Source organism: Engystomops pustulosus, chromosome 5 (genome assembly GCF_040894005.1).
Source record: "Engystomops pustulosus chromosome 5, aEngPut4.maternal, whole genome shotgun sequence".
In the NCBI taxonomy this organism is placed as follows: domain Eukaryota; kingdom Metazoa; phylum Chordata; class Amphibia; order Anura; family Leptodactylidae; genus Engystomops; species Engystomops pustulosus.
Genome location: NC_092415.1, coordinates 185581195 through 185603764, shown reverse-complemented (window position 1 = coordinate 185603764; position 22570 = coordinate 185581195). Strand labels below are relative to the sequence as shown.

The following is a 22570-nucleotide window of genomic DNA, read 5'->3' as shown; positions in this document are numbered from 1 at the left end:
TTCTGGGGTCCTTGGAATCTTTAATTTGAGCAATTATTTAGAAAGCTAATGCACATCTAAGCATCGGGACGGTCACTGAATGAAGATACAATTACTGCTTTCATGTATTACATTTCTACGCAAGGTCCATTACTTTTGGAAAAAGTAAAAATTAAAAAAAAAAACAAAACCCTGGATTCTAGTTAGTTTACTTAGGTTGTTATGCTGACTGTCCTGAGCATGTCCTACTTTCCAGAACTGTGTTAACTCTCAGTGACACAGTATAAGAACTTTATGGACCATGAGATCAGGACACGGTCAGGATAGCTTCGTACCTGGTTTGCAATAGAATGCAAAATTTACAGCATATTAAACACAAGCAACCTCAGGTTCCAGGATCCAAATTTCGACATTTGCCGATACCTGGGGCAGCTTCAATATGAAACAGTGTTATCTACACAAGGTATTGAGTATAGAGTAAAGTTACTACACATAGTTGTCATAGTAAGCACCTTAAATATGGCTTAATCATCAAGTATTGACTATCTTCAGCATCTAAACATAACATACTAGACTAATAGTCCATGGCACTCTACTTGTGCGGACCGAGTGGTCCCAGTATGACTACATCAATAACAGATTGGAGCCTACAACCAAAAAGCATCCCAAAAAGAAACCACAGTCTTAGATGGTTGTTGCAGCCTCTGCGCTTCTCTACAAGCCATCAACTACAAGAACCCTTTAAAGGAAGCCACCAGGATGAAGGATTGGAAACCAAGCCCAATTAGGCCTCATGCACATGAACGTATGCTTGCCCAGGCCGTAGTGCAGCCGGGTGAAGGAGAACTACTTACCCCTCTCCTCTCCACTGAAAGCCGAGCAGCCAATCAGCTATGTAGCCGCTGGGCTCAGTCACCGTGACAGAGTGCCATAGATGTCTACGTTGGCTGTTATTCGGCTTGAAATTGTACGGCCATATCAACTGGTTCATCTGCATGAGACCTTATGTGCTGGTATGAGGTCCTTCTAGCTGGATCAACTCTTCTTTTATGCCCTTTTTTTAATTTACAAAAGAGGTTTTAAAAACTATACAATTAAGACTGAGGGCCTTTGGGCTCATATGGAGTCTTGCGGGCTCTTTGGCAAAATTTTGAAAATAAAAGCAGAAGCTACTGAAGGGAGCGCACATCAGAGAGGACATTTAATTGTGCTTGGTTTACAATTCTTGAACCTGATAGTAGATTTCATTTAAAGCTCGAAGCGTTAAATAGTTGGTCTTGAAAGACACTGGTATTGGACTGGAAACCTTAAAAGGTACCAAGACCTTCACAGTTCCAATCTGGCCTGGGGACTGAAGATTGGAAGATGCTTGACCAAGCAAACGCAGCAGAGCAAGTTCTTTTATTTAAATTTTTTTTTTTGCTCAAACCTGCCACAGAGCCCATGTTATTCACAGGCCAAGAACAATGGATCAACAGTCCGTGAAGTCCAATCAGAAGCTGATGACAAAATAAAAGACCGCCCCATGTTTGCTTGTACACATAGTGGTGGTTTCTGATTACAGTAGATACAAAACTTCTTTACGGTCCTATTTCAGCTCCGACACTAGCAATAACAAGACATCAGAGGAATTTTGTGGTTCCGGTAATCGGCTCAAACATGAGTCCATGGAAACCACCACCACGAGTACAAGCAAACTGCTGAAATTAACTCTTCCTATCTGACCTGAACACAACCAGATTCTGCAAGGTTCAGAAAAAAAAAATCCCCTAATTTTATGACAAGAGATTTTATTTAAATTTCACATATAAATTTCTCACAGCAAACCTTTAGAAAAAGCTATTTTTATGCGAAAATTTACTGTCTCAATATTACATAAAACTACAGCGGCATAAATAAAGCAGATTACTTGGTGTTTTGTGAAAATGGGACACAATTTTATTTTATTTCATAAACCTCAACTCTGTGAAAGGAAATAACCTTCACATATAAAAACTGAAAAAAACCCTAAACTTCATTTTTCAATCATGTCAAAGTGTCTAAATGTAGTGCGAACACAAACAAATATTAATTTGAACGGATCTATATTTTATTGCCAGAATTACCGGATGAAAGTATAATGGTAGCTGTCAATTCCACTAAAGTACTCAACTTCCCCAACCACAGTAATATCAGGCTCTTTCATATCACTGTAATGCATTTATATGAATGGTAGACCTTGATAAAATCTCAAAATTGTACATTTCAACAAGACTGCTCAACAACATTAACCTTATATTCAAGGCCTCGTAGTATATTTGTTGTAAATAAAAAAAAAAAAAAATCACTTGACTTGAGTCATAAATGGAAATAATTGCATGAATAAACCCATAATACCAGTTTTGGTTAAGCTTGGATTGTTTGGCAGTCTTTATAGAACCAAAAATAACCGTACACATTCAATACGTGACACAATGGGGCTTACTTACCAACGGCCCGCGGCCGTATTTCCGTCGGGTATCTAGTAAGCGCATGTGTCGGACGCGATTGGATTTAGTCGCGATCGTGCCGTCTTTCATGCAACACAAATCGTGGGGTTTTCGTCGAATGATCTGACAGATTCGGACAAACCACGGGATTTAACTTAAAAATTGTGTCGCAAGCCATGCACTTACATACACCGGGAGGGAGATGGTGAACTGCTGCAGACCTGATCGGGGAAATGACACATTCAGCTAATCAGGCGCACGATCTTCTTGAATCGCGTCACAGTGCATTGTCGGATAATGCACTTTCGGAATCTCCTCCGGACCAGATAAGTAAATGTGCCCCAATGTCTACTAATGTCCATCAAAGGACATCCAACCAGAGAGAGAACAAGTTTAGGGAACTCTTCACAGTGCCATCCTCTCCACTGATAGGGAAACCATCAACGAAGCAGAGACTGCAGTGAAGAGTTCTCCAAACTTTTTTGCTCTGGTTGGATGTTGTAGATACAACTAACATGACTTGTGAGGTGGTTTATGGGACCCGGTTTAGCAGGTATCTTCTATTTGTGACCATGAGAATGCACAAGATTTTATTCTAGTGCTGCTCCTTTGATTGTACACTGGTAAGGCAAGGCCAGGGCAGCTTTTTTAGACTAGCACCTGCCATTTTTTTCTGCAAGTGCTACTCCAAATGTTCTTAATTTTTGGTGGGGCTTTTACTGTAGTTAGATATTTCCAAAGGCCCCAATACTTCATTGTCTGCTTTTTGTCTTTTGGTTATAGACCACAGAGGACAGGGCCCATCTAACAAGATCCAGGACCCAATGTGGTGTTACAGCTTTGGTTACCATGAAAAAATTACGTTTCCCATAGACTTTGACCTTCGGAATATCGAAAATCGAGGTGAATTTGGATTACCAACTACATTTTACTCCTGTAACACTTTCCATTTTCCTATCTACCAGCAAAGTATTTCCACCGAGCTTTTGACAAGGCAGAACCAAGAAAACTAAAAGAAAAAAAAAAAAGTCTGAATTTCTCTTTTTTTCCCTGTTTAATAATTTGCAGAGATTAACTTACACAGGCCTGTATTGTTTTAATTTAGTTCTCTGCTGTGAGTGATTTTCTACAATTTGATTTCTTGAAATCAAATTTTTGTATCAGTCTGAGAAGAAATGAAATAAGGAGGGCAGACTGGTATAGAAAATAATTTCATTGCATAGGGGTGAATTACGATCTCATCTCTGGGAGGAGGAGGAGCAGTCAAACACATTGTTAATCAAAAAATATTAGACTTTTCAGCCTAGGATAATACCAGGAGATCTTTAAAAGACTATATAAAAGGATAAGGCACATTCAGAAAGCCGTCATCTGGGGATGTTTAGTGAAGCCAGGAAATATAAATCACAGAAACTGAATAGAAAAAAAAAATCTTAAAAATAAAAAAGTGAAAAAAAAAAAATTAAATTAAAAAGTATAATCAAAAAGTACTGTTTTTGCAATATTTTGGCATCTAGCACTGAAACTAAACCTCTTAATGGGCTCTTTCAGGATTTACATATGGATGGCCTATACTTAGGTCATCAATATCTGAACAGTTGGGGGTCTGGATCAGCCGATACCCAAAGTAGCTCCATCAATTACTAACAGCTGTGCGGAGACAGGTCAATACATTCAAGTGCATCGAAGCTGCAGTACCACGATCCAGCCACTACATAGCGTAAGGAGTTGTTCGGACCCAAGCTACAGTCAGAGGTTTGGGCTTGGGTCTGGCTAACCTCACCAATGATACATATGTATAGAGATAAATATCTACAGTGTACATAGTAATCTCAGATGAAGATGTGGTATCTACCCCATTCTTTTCAACAGTAGTAATTCCACTATTTATTATCTATTAAAAATGAAAAAAAAAAAAAAAATTCAGCTAGTGATCTCATATTAACATTCTGGGAGGTGTCACCCTCAGCTATGTAGTAATATGATTACATAAGGGCTCATTCAGACTAGAATATTTGTTTCACCAGATGGGCCCATATTAAGACCAATTGATTTTTACATTGTAATGGAGTATAAAATTGGGAATGTATTACCTGCTCCTGCCTCTCTAGCCACTTGTCCACCAGGGGGTGACTGGCACTCAAGGAAGAGCGAGCTTTATCTCTTTCAAACTGTTTAGACCAGTTACTGGTGTCCCTGGGCAGACTCCTGTAGTTCTCATCTTTCTGTTTTAAAAGAAAGAAAAATACATTATTGAAGGGGAAAGTATATAGCCACTGTATATACAGTGTGTATCCTGCTATAACATGGGTATACTGTGCCACTTCTGGCATTTCTACGCATACTTTTTTGGGTAACAGATTCCATAAGCCACATGGACCACCATAAAAGACCACAAGAAAATACAACTCTAAAAACTACAACAAAAAAACTAAAAAGATATAAAATCAAATAGAGAAAATCCTTTACAACTGTAACTTATCGGTGCACAGAGTGTAAATTTTACGACATAAGAAAAGAGAAAAAGCTCTATTACATTTGTTTGCTTTATTTTCAGAATCTTCAATGTTTCTGGTAACATGTTAGCTATGGATGTAAGATAGCACTAGACATATTGGGGGGACTAAAAAAAGAAGGTCGGATTATGGGGTGTTTAGAATGACCTGGGCAATGACCGTATCCACTTTTGTAATCACTTAGATTATACATTTAAAAAAAAAAAATACAACTAATTACAGGTTCCCATAGAGGCCTATTCACTAAAAGCCCCCTTTCTTTTAGCCAAAAATGTTCCCCTCATATAATCGTAAAATCAACATTATAATCTCATCTTGCATGTATTCAGATCTAGCAGGAGTCGGGGGGGGGCATGGCCTTCTCAGGCTTAATCCAGAAGCTCCTCCCCATCTCCCATGCCGCCTCCTCAGCAGTACCTAATGTCATGTGACCAGGATGATGTCATCTAAGCTTCTTTTACCCCTTAACTTTGCAAACTGTACCGCAAGTATGCATCTGATCACATAAAATCACAGTATTTCTCCATGGAGGCATGTGGAGAAGTAGAAGCCCACAGAGGCATGCTGTGATTTCATGTGATCAGATACACACGAGGTACAGTTTGCAAATGTTAGAGGGTAAAAGGACCATCAATGTCATATGACCAGTGTGAAGTTAAGTACTGAAAGCAGAGAACATGGGAAGGAGCTGCTAGATCTAGCCGAGGTGGCCCGGCCCCCTTCGACTCCCTCCAGATCTGAATGCATGCAAGGTAAGATTACAAAGTTAATTGTAATGGGGATGTGAGGGAAACAATCTTTAGCTAAAAAGAAGAATGTTAATAGGTGTCTATGGGAACCTGTCACTAGTTGTATTTCTGAAAAAATGTGGTGACAGGTTTCCCTTAAAAGTAGAGAAGTTTTTTTAAAAATTGGGCTATGGTATCAAAAGTTTCAATGTGCCTTTAAAAATAAGTGCCAAAATTAGTTGTGAACGGATAAAAAAAATCTGGAGCAAGGTTTGACGCTATGCTTGCCCCAACAGAAGACAAAAACATTTTAGAACAGATCTTAAACGTAGGTGGGATTGGTTGTTTCTGGTCTTGTCCTGGATCAACAGCTCAGTCACTAGGGTAAATAAATATCAACCAAACATGGTTTATTTGTGATGACCACTCTTTATGCAACCACCTATGACTAGGCCAAGCACATATCTGTTTTGGTTAAAAAGAGACTGCTACCAGAAACTTCCCATCTTTCTTGAAATACAATTGTCTGATCTGTTTCTTCCCTGACAACTCTGCAGTCAGGAGACTTCCATGGCCCATAGATGGTTCATCTGGTCCTGACCATGTAACAACAATCAATACCAAAAAGCAATCCGTGGAAATTTTGCATATCCTATACAGGCAGTCCCCGGGTTACATACAAGATAGGGTCTGGAGGTTTGTTCTTAAGTTGAATTTGTATGCAAGTCGAACCTGTATATTTTATAATGGTAGCTCTAGACAAAAACAATTTTGGCCCCAGTGACAATTGGAGTTTAAACATTTTTTGCTGTAATGGGACCAAGGATTATCTATAAAGCTTCATTACAGACACCTTACAGCTGATTATTGCAGTCTGGGACTATAGTAAAGCATTTTGAAAGCTTTACCAGAGGTCAGAGGGGTCTGTCTGTAACTATGGGTTGTCTGTAAGTCGGGTGTCCTTAAGTAGGGGACCGCCTGTACTGTCATATCTGATTTTGCTATAGATTTCCATAGCTGCTTCTTATGTATGAGATACACAATACAGTTATTTCTCGGATGATAAATGACGGCTGAAAGACAATGGTTGGAAGCTCCACTAGTGGTCCTCACAATAAGATCCAGGGCTGAAGTGATTTATATGGATGAAGCGTACTCCTTGCTGTGAGCGTTCACCGGTTTCGGGCTTATTGTTTAAATTTACAGACTGTCACATATCTCCATTCCCTACAAAGCCTGCCGAAGGCGTGTGATGCAGGAGCAGAGTCGCCACTTAGGAGAAGAACAGAGTGCAAGCGGGAGATACCACACGTCGGCAAAGCTCAGACGAATCTATTAACTCTCAGACATGGACAAGATCTAAAAATCGCCACACAGAATTTAAGAGGAACTTGGCTTCTGGGTGGTTCTACGTGAAAACCTTCATAGAACAGGTTTGATACTAGATCTTTCACAATTAAGAACTAAGAGGAAAACAAAACATTACTACAGACAATGAGCCTAATCTGCACAGCCGTAAGTAGCCGTTTATGGATATTTTTCAATTGTGTTTAATCACAAACATAAAGCTCATAAAACTTACACTAGGATTGGTTCTACGTTTCCGATCATGAAGGTCCAACTTCTGGTAACCCCAACAATTAGCTGTGGTGTCCAGCTTCATCGTTGATCCAACACAACTTTGAACTCTGTATACCACGCAGTTGTTGTACTGGGCACTGAAATGCTCAGAAAATCACTGAATTTAATTGAGTTACAGTACCAAGTACAACCACTACAAAATGTATGGCACTGTGTCCTGTAAACCATGACGTAGTCACAGTCCTATGAGGACTACTACAGCCCCATCATTAGCTCCTTTGACCTCCTCCTTTGGACTTGGGATTCCGCAGTAGAGTTTATTGCAGATTTAGGACATTGGTGGCCCTCTAGCATTATAACACTTATCATCGGGGATCTGATCTGTGATTTGGAACCATTTCCACACAAATCACTTTCCCGTACTAGCCAAGCATAATTTTAAATACTCAAAGAGAAGTCATTTTAATATGTTGACCTACATTAGGACACAAGTAAATACCATAAAAGCACAAAAAAATGTTGCTGTACTACTACCATAGAAGTGGTTAAAGAGTACACTAGTCACACGATACAATTTCGTCTGTATTTATGAGTTGAGAGCTTGATCCGCCTCCTCCTTTCCTTTTGATGGTACTTGTAGGCTGATTTTCAAGTTCATACAGAACAACCTCACATCCATGGCACCCACGTCAAATGTCCAAAAACTTTGCATCCTTGAATAGTCTTTCAGCAATCTGCCGATTATAGACAAGCCCTCTGACATTCTACAGGGATCGTTAGACTAAGGTATCCTTTACTAGAGACATCTAGAAAACTCCTATAAATACTAATGTGCTTCACGTAATGGGAGAATAGGGTGGCCATTGTGCTGACCTAGGTAAATGTGGTCATTGGTATAAGACAAATGAGATCAAAAGCACAAATCGGCTTAGACTGAAAAAAAGCTCCCAAATATCCCACTGATAACGCACACTTCTACACATGCTATAAAAAAATCAGTTTGTTTCAAGTAAAAATAAGCCAATATTAAAAGCAAAAGATAAAGCGTACCAAAAAAAACTCATAATGAAATCCAGATAAAAGAGGAGCGATCACTACAAAGGACATAAAAACGTAAAATTACCATTGCCAAATCGCTTCCCAGAGGCTGAGCCTTCCTATGTAATTTTTACACCGTAAAAGGCTCTTTGTAAATACTCACAAGCAGCTTTAATTGTAAGATACAGAACAATTTATAAGCTGATCAAAGAAAAGTTCTGAATCCAAAGTATCCCTGCAGCATATGGGATTACAGATGGGAGAAGGTGAACTTGGAGCGAGCTAATTGTTTCAAAACATGTTCACGTGTCTCTGACCCTCTCGACGGGGGACGTGAGAGCTCCAGACATAACAGTTGTACTTTTCATAGGGAGAATGGCTGCCTGAGGGCTGAAGCCCAGCGGAGGATGCTGTATAACCGCATCGACATGAAGAAACAATTACAAGGAGAGCAGAGCAGAAAATCCATGCGATCCATACCTTTCTGTCGCTGGCGTTCTGGCCGGTAGGAGGGTTCTTCTTCGTGAACCCTGCAGTTGTAGACCATCTAGTTGGATTTCTACGTGACGGCTCTTCGGAAGTGAAGTTGGAGTCGCTGACGGAAGTGGTTATGCCAACGAGAGCTGGGTCACTACTTCGGCGTACGTGCAGTGGCATATCTGAAATTAGAGGGGGGGAAAACAGACATTTTAGAGTGTGATTTTATTTACGGAAAAAAAAAGATAGATAACAATCCAGAGACAAGTTAGGCATTAGAAGGAGACGTTGATATTATTCAACATCGCTTTGATTGCTTCAAAGACAAGTAGATCACATACAGCCCTAAGCTAAGGGACAGGAAGTTCATTAAAATAAAAACCATTGCACACCTGACCATGGGTAGTGTGTGGTACTGCAACTAAGCTCCATTTATCCATTTATAGTTGTGCTGCAATATTTGCGCATACTATGGTTAGTTGTGGCACAATTTCACCTAACATCCTATACTGTACATGGTTTCTCAATTGGGAGATGGAAATAGGTGTAGGATTATGTTCCATTGAAGGGGTTCTCCAGGATCAACTGGATATGGTTGCAATAAGCAGGAGGGTAGATTGCTATGTCTTTCCACCCTTCCTTTCTCCCCGGAAATCTATATTGGTCAGAAGAAATCAACAACGGTCTCTGTCTGACATTATATGTCAATTTATAAGCTCGGCGCATACATCGGGAGCTTTACCGACGTATACAAATACTGTATGTGAGCCTAAGGTGTTCCAGCTAAACTCTCTTAATCTGAAAGCTTAGATGCTATATCAAACATAATCTCTCGACAAACAAGATACCAAGTTATTGAATCCATGAAAATCATTTTAACTTGTTACATACTTTTAGTAAAACCAGTTTCCCATGTAGAGGAAGCGACATCGAAACGTACGTTGGGGTGCTGTGGTGGTGGTCAGTTACCCGTTTCAAGTTATACCTTGGTCTTATTATGCAACGCCCGGGTGGGTAAAGTTACAGACCACATTATATATGGAATGCTTTGTAATAGTCTTTTTTGGAAAACTGTGGTATATGTTTATGAATTTAATTATTATGACCAACACCACACTTTTTTTTGTGGATTTTATTGGTTGTTTTTAGTCTTTTGTGATTACCTTGTCATTTTTGAATAGATTTTTCCCAATTTTGGAGTTATTGGGGCAGATTTAGCAAGCGTCTGAAAGTCAGAATATTTCTAGTTGCCCATGGCAACCAATCACAGCTCCCCATTAAAATATTCATGAGCACTGGTAAAATGAAAGCTGAGCTGTGATTGGTTACCATGGGCAACTAGAAATATTCTGACTTTCAGACACTTGATAAATCTGCCCCAATGTGTTGTGATAATTGGGTCCTATATACTTAAATTGGCATTCATAAAGTAGATTGGCTCTTCTACATAAGCACAATGATTATCTCAACCAACAACACACAAGTGGATCTACAATTCTTCCATCTAGAAGAAACAAACTGAACCTGTGTGTGCTGGACCGCAACGAATCTTGAATCACTGAACCGAACCGATATGCATAGTTCCATTCAGTAGTTCTTCGGTCGGACAAACTCAATTGTGAGCAACCAGCCTGAGACTAGTAGAGCTTTTTTTTAACAATTCTACAAAGTATCTGTACAAAACAGCTAGGAAAACGGGAAGGAAACAAAGGGGGTGGAGGAGAAGGCAGAAGGAGTAGGAAGGTGTATATTTTTATTAAATGTTGACAGCAAATGACCAGGGCCTTAAGGAGTGCAGAACAGCGAGTCCAGTTATAGAAGTATGCTTGCGGGTCAACTGGATATACTGGATATAGTCCTTACATAAGCCCTTCACCCAAGACGATAGTGTTTGATTCTATTACAAATTTTGCAGCATTTTATAAAACCACATGGAAAGCGTTTTCAGCAGCTAGTTGCTTAGCACACATTTACCAGGATATATATATTTTATGAAAGGCAGACAAGATAAGCGGCCATGGATATTCTGCAGCTCTGGCACATCACTAGGCAGAAACACTTAATATCATCTGGTTTCACTGGTTTTCCAGTAACAACTACAAAATAAAGTGCCAAATGTGCTGTCCACAAAATATTGTAAGCAAAGGCCACGGGAGCAAAACTAATACCGTTCAATAAAAACCCAAGGTCACCTCTATGAAATGTCACCAGTGTCATTCAGTCTCTCAAAGGACAAGTAATGGGCAGCATCCTGCAGGAACATATGGGCCGAGCCTTTCCAATGTATTTATTAACCAAAATGTCAAGTGAAACCGTCAAAGCTCCGACTCCATAAGGACGTGAAAGACTTTTCATACAGATATTTGATGAGATAAATATAAAAAAAAGAAGGAAAAAAAAAAACTGGTTTATTCCAACATAGAACTGCAAAATGAAGAACATCAATAACACAAAAAAAAAAAAATCATCCTGAAATATCAGAGATTCTGCCATTCGGTCTACTATAGGATTCCAGCAACTAAAACTACTCACTCCCTCGGGGTTATGTTAATGTGCATTAATACAAGTTTGACATAAATAACGTAAAATACTTTCAATTACAAAGTCCAAAAATACAGCTTAAAAAAAGGATGAATGGATCAGCAGAAGAAAGCCAAGAGGCGGTTCGGGTTTATTCTGTGGGATTGTACACTTATTAGCCTCATACAAAGGCATTTGAGTGGACACCATGATGATTCGGCTACGGATTGGGCAGGATGCTTCTTATTCCTCTCTGGTGATAAAAGAAGCGAACATCTCAGACTATCCGAGGAAGGGGGTTTAACGAGGAAGACATTTTGGCAGAAGACAGTTTATACAGAAGGTATGGGATAGAATTTTGAGGCAAACAGAACAGGTTAAGCCTGTTGCCCATAAGCAAGTTTGGTCCTAGAATCTTGGTCCGTACCAATGTTGGATTTACCAGAACAAACTCATAATTCCTTAACTGAACTCAACAAGTCCGTTCAGTTCAGTGATTCAAGGTCTGTTCGATAAATCTTTCCGGTGCGTGGAGGGAATTTGTAGGACCAAACACATTACGACATTACCGTAACTCTGGCAACTGGAATTACTAAGAGAATAACAATAAAACCCACCAAATACCAGCTTGTAGTAAATAAGTAAGGAGACCACACTAAGGTTAATTCAAAATTTGGGCTAGGTTGCTAAAAAAAAGCCTAAACTAACTAATTATTTTCTTTGTTTAGTCTCGCTCTCTCAATATTAAAAAAAATGAAGAAAGGAAGAAAAAAGACAAATTTTGTAATTTTTGTACATTTTGATATCTAATGGTAATATGTTGGCTCCAAAACTGCATTTTTCTAACATCCAATAATTATTATAGTTATTATATAACTAGGACCTAAAAACAAGACAGAAATACAGCAATATATAGTGAATAGTAGTCTGACACCGGCGCCCCCCACCCCCTGCCTGTGCACTGGATGGAAGTTTGCACAGTGACTGTAAACATCGGGCTAATATTTAGGCAATAATTCATTTTTCAAGTTGACAGATATTGGCTCTGTAGGCAAAGGATAAGATAGAGGGTCTAGAAGAGATTATTACTTCTGCAGGAATCGAACTGTCATCAGAGAGAATGAAATACGCCGTGTCCCAGAAAGAATGGATAGGTAATAGCACACAGGAGCACAGGAGCTTATTAGGACTAAGGGAAGCATTATGGGGTCAAACGCTTCTCCCACATGGAGACTGAATTTATGCTTCTGGACTTAATTCTCTGTGGCAAGGGCGGTAAGAGAAGAAAAATACCGGCGCTGTGACTGATCAGCCTGAGATACACTTGCTACCGGATCTCACGCAGAGGAGTCACACAAGGAACATGGAAGGTTAAAGTAACCCGGTCCAGGACTTCAAGAAAAACACATGGTCCCTGAAGGCACAAGCAACACTTCATAGAGAATATATTACTTAGGTGTGTTTTGTGATGGACGGCTGAACCTATAGGAGGCATCAAGGAACCCCTCAAATACATGCTCCTCCCTTCACCGAGTGCAGATTCACAGAAGTTAGGGGTTGTGCTTGAGGACTCCTCCTCTACTCAAACAGGTGACAAACCAGTTGATGGATGATTGTCACCTGTTTGGGGAGAGAAGGAGCCCTTGATCGCAACCCCTAATCTAAATGTGAATCTACATTGAGACTCTATAAGGGCACACTCTGGGAGTGCAGCTCCTCCGGATAAGTATCCTCTTTTGTCAGAAAATTGTAAAGCTTATTTTGTAGGTGCCCCTTCACCCAGTGGCTGGTTGTACCAGTCTCCTGATGATTGTGGTTCTGCTATTGCTGTATTCTGAACCTGTGCTTTTTGTCTCACGATTCCGTACTTCGCCGCCATCTTGGTCTTGACTTGGTTACCCCGACTTTCTCTGTTTGTCTTTAATTCTGAGCACTTACTAGAGTATGTGGGTGCTGTCGAGTTGATGCCTTATGCATCATGTGACCGCACCCTTAGTTCACATTATGCTCTCCTTAACGGGGATCTCCCAATGTTGAAAAATACTACTTTTTTCCAAAAATAGCACCACACCAGACCATGGCTTGTGCAGTTATTGCAGCTCGGCTGTATAGAAATGAATGTAGCTTAGTTGCAATACCATGCACTACCCATGGTCAGGTGTGGCGCGGTTTTTGGAAGAAAACAGCCATGTTTTTCAACCTCTGGAGCCCCTTTAAGAGTGTTACAGAAAGCCCAGAAACAATTGAACTGGGTCTTTCTGATGCCCCACTATTCTACTCTCAGCCAAAATAATTGCAAGACCAGGAATCTGAAAGATTGCAACTTTGTCTAGGTATCAAAACCCTCAATTTGAAGGGCTTCGCAGGAAGCCCTAAAAAATAAATTGTATGAACAATTCAATGTAAGAGATATATAAATATATATAATATGTTTTAATCGATGAATGAAGCGACTACCCCATCACATATACTTCTCACACGAGTGTGTGACCACAAATGATCCAGGCTTTGCAGATGGCTAATATCGGTTTTTGCTCTCCACTTTACTACATGTTTATGAAGTTCGACATCCCCCACAGACAGATAATACAGTTTTGCTGGGGATGTCACCCGAGATAATCATAGGTAATCAATAGCATGCACAACACACTTGCCATTCACAGAGACAGCTCAGGAAAGGAAGCAGCGGGTCCTTTTATCAGATTGCTTTGTGCTTTTCTGTCTGCGGTTTTGAGGTTTCTCGGTCTAATTGGAGAAATGCCCTATTCAACAAGGCCCTGTCTACTGCGTGTCAGGAAAACACAACCTGGCAGCTCGAATATACAGCAAATTTATTGCTGCAGAGAAATATGGATTACTGTGGATTATCCGGGAGAAATGAGGAGAGAGCAGGTCAAGACCGTCTCAAGATTTGCAGGCATATTTTTTCGGTTTCTGGGAGCTATTTCGAGCCTTCTCATTGTACAAGATGATGCCAGAACCAGCAGATTTGGATAAAGTTTTTGATTTATTATTGGATTTTTATTACTCATCTAATTTATGTATTTATTTGCTCTCTGCACCTACATCTCAATATTACCAAGAACAAGCAACATTTCACTTTTTTATGTGCTATGGTGACCTATTCTGTATAAACATATGCTATTCTCTGAAAAACATTTTTTCTTATATTATAAAATTATATATTTTGTTTAAGGAACAGTTCTTGTATGTACAGATCATAAAACTAGCAGGCAGGGCTTTTTATTTTGGAAAGCACTTTATGGTTTAACTATTATCCATTGTCATGTCACTAGAATTCTTGTAATTCAAACATTAATGTAGAGGGAACTGCCTTTACAGTGGGACTGAGGCAATTTTTTCTTCCTCTCACCCTGGAAAATGTGTTTTCCTTCCCAGAATCCCGCAGCAGTACATGCAAGACATTTAAGGGGAACTTGTCATTTCGATTTGGGACACTAACCAGGACTACAGGTCCTTATGGTTTGGTTGTTTAATCTCCCAAAATTCCTCTTAATAAGATGTGTAAGAGGTTGTGAGTCCTATAAGACACATTGGACTTGCATCTGAAGTTCTCGGAGCCGGCACCTCCTCTGACGAGGCAGCATAATAATGGACATTCAACGCACATGAGACGTTGGCTTCACATCCCACATCACAGACGGTGATAGCTCAAGACTGAGGACAGGAATCATAAATGGTGGTCGCCACAGGTAAGGCCGCATAAGGTTGGTTTTGGGTCTCATAATAACGAGCCCTTCCATCAGCAAGGGCATTGAAGATGAAACATGCCTGGGTCTTTCAGCGTGACAATGATCCCTAAAACACCACCAGGGCGACGAAGGAACGGCTTCGTAAGCAGCACTTCAATGTCCTGGAATAGCCTCGCCACTATCCAGATCTGAATCCCATAGAAAACCTTTTGAGGGAGAAGAAAGTCCATATTGCCCGGTGACAGTTCCTAAATATCACTGCTCTAGAGGAGATCTGCTGAGAGGAATGGGCCAACATACCAGCAACAGTGTGTGACCAACCTTGTGAAAACATTTGACCACTGTCATTGCCAACAAAGTTTTGAGATGAACTTTTGTTATTGAACAAATACTTATTTTCCAATTGCAAATAAAATTCTTAAAATTGCACCATTTCATTTTCTGGATTGTTTTTTTCTTATTTTGTCTCTCATAGTTCAGGTCTACCTATGATGTTAATGACAGGCCTCTCATCTTTTCTACACAATTGGTGGCTAACTGTATGGACTTTTCTTCACTACAATTCAAAAAAACTACAGGTCATTTCCTAGGAGATTAAGACGCCGCCAACCTAGATAAGTTACCCAAAATTCTTACCTCCCTAATGACTAAATATAGTCAATTAGTTTAAATTAGCTAATTGCTATATTTAGCGTTATTAAGGGAATGGGGCCCAATGTTAGTCATTGGAGAACCCCTTTAAGAATTTATGAAAGAATCCCCGAGTGCCCTTTTAACCCTCAGCATAAAGTGTTAAATAAAACCATTGGTGGATTTTCATATTAATGATCACACCATGTAGGAGAACTAGGATTTTTCTAGTTCTTAAAAAGAGAAGAAAAAAAAACCCTTATATTTTAAAACTTCCATGAAAAATTTCCACAGCCTTATACCTCCCGGTGCTTGTCAAAATGTCTCTCTTTAGGCTTACACTATTACAGACGCCTCTGTGGAAATGCAGGTAAGAAGGTGACGCAAATAGATGTTTACCACCGCACGTCACATATACAAAATGAAAATAAATCCTGTAATAAAGAGGGTATATCATTCATACTGAACATAAAAGGCTTTGTGAACAATACCTGAAACATGACAGATGAGAGAGACGTGTCAAAACTCTCAAATATACATTCTCCACGCACAATCCTGACATGACAGAAAATATAATAACTGCAAAAAGCCAAGAAATCTGTGACATTTACGATGAATTCCCTCTGAGATTGCAACTGATTGGATGATATACGACCCAGGACACAAGGACCATGCAACATAATGAAGTAAGCGGGTATTGCAGTCTTCTCTCTCCAACCCAAGATCACACCAATTAAGCTTAGGGTTGTCAAGTGATCACTTATGTAATAAGTTATTACATTTATACAAAGATGATCCAAAAAGTTGGGAAAAAATATATATATATTTGTATATAAAGGCTATTGTGGTGCACGCAATCGGATTTTGGCGCAATCGCGCTGGTTTTCAAGCGACAGAAATGGGGGGCGTGTCATCGGACGATCCGACTGATTCGGACTGAGCGCGGGATTTAACATTTAAATTGTGTTGCAAGATAATGCACTTACATGCACCAGGAAGAAGAAGGTGAACTTGCGACACATACAGGAAACCGGGCGCACAATCTTAGTGAATTGCGCTGGAGTTCAAGATCGTTGGAGAATGCACAGCGGGGATCGCGACAGGACCGGGTAAGTAAACGTGCCCCACTGAATTGGAATGACACACATTTACCACTGATTACTTACAATGTCTACTCTTGTCCGCAAGAGTTGGACGAGGTGTCCTGAATCTGTGGCAAACCAGCGGTTTTGTAACCCTTCAAATAATATTCCAGCTTTGGGTTGTAATAAGGCATATTACAACCATAGGAACCTACAACCCCATAACTGATAGCTTCAATTCCGTTCAAAAACGGTCAATTTTCACTCGAAAATGTAGACAAAAATGAGAAGTGATGGTCATTGGCATCTTGGAGCGATGGGCATATGGGCATTTAACGTAGCGGCAAACATGCCAGGTTTTTTTTCATTGCAGCAAGGGTTAACGTTGAATCAACGCTACTCTGAACTATGTTAATATACATTTGTGCTATCCTGGATATGTGCTACTGATATCACAGGACATATTAAGCTAATCTGTTTTGACAAACTATCCTGAACCATTGTACAGCCAAACCCTGTAAGAGTCCGCAAAGCCATCTGTATAGAGACACAATGAAGAGATCAGGTCACAATGCCAAATGTCATGTAAAAAAAATATTTTGGAAAAAATAAAATTCACAAACTAACATCTTTCGACTAACCTTTTGTCCAGTTACGGGTATACCAGTTACACGGGTATTTTCAAATCCATGTGCTATCAGTGATGTAGTTAGCATTTCCGACGTTTCTATTCACTTCTTTATTTCACAGACTTGTGATCTGAAGCATACACTATTTATTTCTTAGTATTTATTGTTGTTGTTACTGTTAGGTAAACTTTCCCAGGGGTATTAACTTTGGGTGGGGGATTTTGTGGGCAACATATATTTGCTAATAGTCAAACAGACATGGCTTTGGGCTTAAAATAAATAATAGGGTGCATATGAGACCTCCATCAGTGCAACCACTACCTTTTTTCTTAATTTTAGTTTTGAGCTAGTTTTTTGGAGAGACATTTTACTTGACATTTAGTAAGGTCTCATGCAAACAACTGTATATGACTTCTATTGTGCATGGTCCCAGTATGGGCGCGAGTATGACACCTACAGAATACTTTCTCCAGTCTCTTTATTAACCTCATCATTACAGGTGGTCCCCTACTTAAAAACACCCGACTTACAGACGACCCCTAGTTAAAGATGGACCATTCTGCCCACTGTGACCTCTGGTGAAGCTCTCTGGATGCTTTACTATAGTCCTTGGCTGCAATGATCAGCTGAAAGGTCTACCCATTACAGCAAAAACATTTGAAACTCCAATTGTCACTGGGGTAAAAAACCTTTTTTTTTCTGGAGCTACAATTATAAAATCTAAAGTTTCGACTTGAATACAAATTCAACAAACCTATGGAACCTATCTTGTATGTAACCTGGGGACTGTCTGTACAGTGTGCTTGGGCCAGATTGGGATTGGTAAACAAATGGATCAATTTTCCCAAGTCCTAACCAACCAGCCCCTAAGAAATACATCAGAATGTTGATATTTGAGCAGTAGTGCATGGGAGGACATACATTTGGGATTTCAGTTCTCATTTTTTAAAAATGCTTTTTCAGAGGAAGATGTAATCTGATTGGTTACTGCTCCATTTTTAAGGTTACACTTTGATAAATCTGACCTATGATCTATGCCACAAACCTGACCAATTCGAGGTCTTCTCTATCGAGATCCATTTCCATTCTAATTTTGGTCTTTAGCAGCTTCATTTCAGTTGGTGACAAGTTAATCTGTCGTACACTAATTAATGCAATGGAAAGCCTAAATGTCTGGATGTGTTTTAGGATGGAGGTTTTTATCGCCATTCTCCCCGTCTCACATTTCACAGATTCCAAGAGGAAAAGAGTGGAAAAAGAAATTAAGGGAGATATCAAAGAAAGGATCTTTAATTATTAAACCCCGAGAAGCCGTGCGTGTGGGAATACGGCAATGTCACTGATTCCTGAATGAAGGCTAATTACGTTTGATGTCTACGCTTTCTTTGAAGAGCGGATAAAACGGCGATGAACTCTAATCACAAGGTTTCATATTCTCTGAGGCTCTAATGCTCTGTAAATATTGATTTGACTCTGAATGTAAGATAGGTTTTGAATAAACCCCATAGCAATGTTAATTAGGATTAGTAAAAGTTGTGTGTTTTTGTTTATTCAGTCAAAACTTCCCATCGTCTCTTTAAAATTCAGGGAAATTGGACTGACGGCTGTACCTGAGTTGGAGTTCAGCACAAGTTTATTATGGAGATATTGAATGTCTGAAAAATCTGTGTAAAATAAAAGCCAAGTGGGAATTTATTATGATCTTTTAAAAATTTTCGTAACCTAGACCGCTTAAAGTCGATATAGATTTCCTTCGACCTAGCTCCTGGGTTGCTTTAAGCTGAGCTACAGAAGATGACAGCTATAATCTGGCAGGTTTAGGTATAGTGTATAGGAGGAGAATAAAGTAGCCCAGGTCAAAGACCCCCACCCCCCGTCTTGTCGTTAGTTAAAGCCGCTCTCACCACCTCTCTAAAGCACCATCTCAAAATTGTCTGCCATATATGATCCGTCCCAAAAAAGATGGTTTTAACTACTGCAGGACAATACATAAACTACTAAACCACCAAAAATTAGTTGGACATTAGGTAAATGAGCCCAAGATTACATTCAGACAACTGAAAATAATCTTTATTGCAGTCTCTCAATTGCCTTTCAGGTGGAGGAAGATGTGAGAAAGTTGAGTGTTTCATTGGCTCGGTCAAAACACGATAAGGCGTCTCGGTGGCTTTTATACAAAGAACATTTCACGACCTTGCAATGATGTCTTCTTCCAGTCAGATAACCTTCAATAGAGGAGTAGACCATAGAATACAATATAGTTTAGATGTTCTTCATCAATAAAAAGAAGGACATCATTCCAATCCCGTATTGTTGTCATGTTCTTTGAATGAAATCCACTGAGACGACCAATTGTTTTGTGATCATAGTCTCTCTCCGGGACAGCGCCGATATGTACATTCAGGTTTCACGACCTTCTACTATTTATCGATGTGACCTGGATCTTAGTAGCAAGCAGTCAGGGGATACCACAGTTTGGTCCAAGAGAACATGTCTAAACCAAATAATGCAGCCAGTAATGGGGGGGGGTGGGGAAGGGGGGAGATCAGTCTCCCATTCGTTTTTTCACATTTACCTTGCAATGCAGTCTCATTTTTTTCTTGGATATATTCGTCTGGTGTGTCAAGACCAGGATATTGGGGTTTGCACCCACAAAGTTATTTGGCAATCTTGGTGCTGCTGGACTTTTCAAATGTTATATTATATATATATATATTTATTTATTTTTTTTTAATTTTTTTTTAATATATTTTATTTTTGAAACACCAGGTACTCAGGCTGGATATTTGAGTAGCAGGTGGCTCCACATCATATCGAGTGTGTCTCTTCTGCAGCATGCCAGTCATGGGCAACAGTTTATAGGAAGTGCATCTGGACATGTGAATAAAGGCCAACTACACAGGAGTGTCCCTGGCTACAAATACTAAACAGCCAAGAGAAGCCAAAACAGAAAGGACAAACTCATGTATATTCCATTTCATGGATAAATTAATGGGAAGGTCTCATCAGAATTTAAATTTAGGAATGTCCGATTTTTTTTTTTTTTCACCTGTAGTTAAAGACGTTGCACCAAGTTTGCATGTTACTACTTATCCATAGGATAGCGCATAACAATTTTATTGGTGAGGGATTAACTGCTGGGACCCCATTGATCAAGTGTAAGGATTGCGAGTTGCAAAGAACTAATAGGTGGAGCAGCAGGTTGAGCATGAATCCTACCCATTCATTCGTTAGTATGGGAGTAACAGAAATTGGCCGACACACCAGCCTTCCTTTTCCAGTGCTAAGAGCGTTGTAGATAGTGTAGAGACGTGCTCAGCCATTTATGACACTCCCATAATAATGATGATGAATGGGACGAGAGGATGAATACCCTACGTCGCTTTATTCTACTTGGGTGTACGGGTCCCCTGTTGTGTGGATCGCTTTGATCGGTGGGGGTGGGGTCACTGCAGTTGAACCCTCACCGATCAGATTGTTATTCCTGATCCTGTGGATAACATGTACCATATTTTTCAGACTATAAGGCGCACAAATAATCCTTTGATTTTCTCAGAAATCAAAGGTGCACCTTATAGTCCAGTGCGCCTTATATATGAACCGTACTTATAGACAACAGCTGCCTTGAACTGTGCACAGGTCTGCCACCTGCTGGTCATTCATCCTTATAATCAGGTGCGCCTTATAATCCGGTGCGCCTTATATATGAACCTAGACATTTTAGCAGGCATTTATTGATGGTGTGCTTATACTCCGGTACGCCTTATAGTCCGAAAAATACGGTAAACTTGGTAAAACATTTGTTCCATATCCTAAAATGTCATCTCTGGCCACTGAGCTACAGTTTTTAGCAAGTCGAAAAATCTAGTTAAAAAAGTGGTGATAAACTTACTATAAGAAACTGTGTTCTTGTGCATTCATTTATCATACATTATATACTCTTAAAATAGTGTATACTTTATACTTTACAATTTCACATGAAATCGCCCTAGAGCAACCGGAGTAATTGAAAAAAAAGAAATCTAAAATAATTTTGGAGAAACTATATTTAGAGCTGCACAGCAGGTGGGCTGCGGGTAGAATTAGGATGAGAAATTGTTTGTGACATGCAAATGTCTATAATAACACGCCATTCCTCACGCTCATTTACTTTGTAATGAAAACCCACAAAATCTTCATTAAACATGGAGCTGCCTGCATAGAACCGAACAAAACAAGTTCAGAGCGTTATTTTTGTAAAATCAAGTGGAACAAATGGGCCTCCATATTTGGGAAATGTATTCTGAGCTGGTAATGACATTAAATGAGATTAATGAATGTGATCATCAACTTCAAAGTTAAGTCACTGCATATGGACATATATGGATATCCCATATATACTCAAGTATAAGCCTAGTGCTGAAAACCCAAACCCAAAAATGTATAAAAACTCACCTTTCTGGCTTCTCCCACTGCTGGCTATATACTGTGGCAGGGGGCTGGCTATATAATGGGGGATATGGGCTGGAAGGCTATATACTGGGAGGCAGTTGCTGGCTATATACTATGGGGCAGGGTCCGGCAGGCTATATAATGGGGAGGCTGTGACCAATGCATTGCCCACCCTCGGCTTAAACTCGAGTCAATAGGTTTTCCCAGGTTTTTGTGGCTTATACTTGGGTCGGCTTATACTCGAGTATATACAGTAAATAACTTTTTAAAAATGGGATTTTATTTTTTTTTTTCTACCCCCAGAGGTCATCTTCAAAAAATACCAACTTTAAAAGGGATGGCCAATATATGGAACTCAAACAGGGAATTGCATAACTAAATAATGAACACAACTCACATTTTAGAGGTCACTGCCGTTTTTGGACTTTGTTGGATCGGGAATGATGATGGTCTGCTAAAGGCCATCACTGATTTCAATGGTTGTGCAACCAATGGGACGTCGCTACCAGTACAGCAAGGACCAGAAACAGCCTAATAAACCAAAAATACACATTTATACTTACCTTTATGTGAGTATGATGAGGCACATCGGACTCACATCAGCAAATTCTGCACCAGAACCCCCTCTCGAGTTGCGGGAAGAGAAGCTATAACAATATGCTGGCTTTGCTGCACATGCGCTGTACCTACAGGTCTTGCGCAGTAAAGGCGGGCTGTACTATGCTGGCTTTATTTGCCAGAACGCACAGGCACCACTTTTTTTAAGGTTAGGGGCTGA

At 39.8% G+C, this 22570-nt stretch overlaps 1 protein-coding gene across 17 annotated transcripts in view; it reads right to left on the bottom strand.

Annotated features, from left to right (window-relative positions):
- The window catches only part of PARD3 (par-3 family cell polarity regulator), a 420270-nt gene that overhangs the window by 255361 nt on the left and 142339 nt on the right, over positions 1–22570 (bottom strand). For 13 of the 17 annotated variants that reach the window (XM_072154020.1, XM_072154026.1, XM_072154024.1 and 10 more), the window contains exons 4-5: positions 8791–8969; positions 4541–4672 (exon numbers count right to left, since the gene is read on the bottom strand). In XM_072154020.1, coding sequence (XP_072010121.1) covers positions 4541–4672; positions 8791–8969 — 311 coding nt within the window. The remainder of the gene's footprint in view (positions 1–4540; positions 4673–8790; positions 8970–22570) is intronic. The other 4 variants (XM_072154027.1, XM_072154028.1, XM_072154036.1 and 1 more) reach the window with 1 other exon arrangement.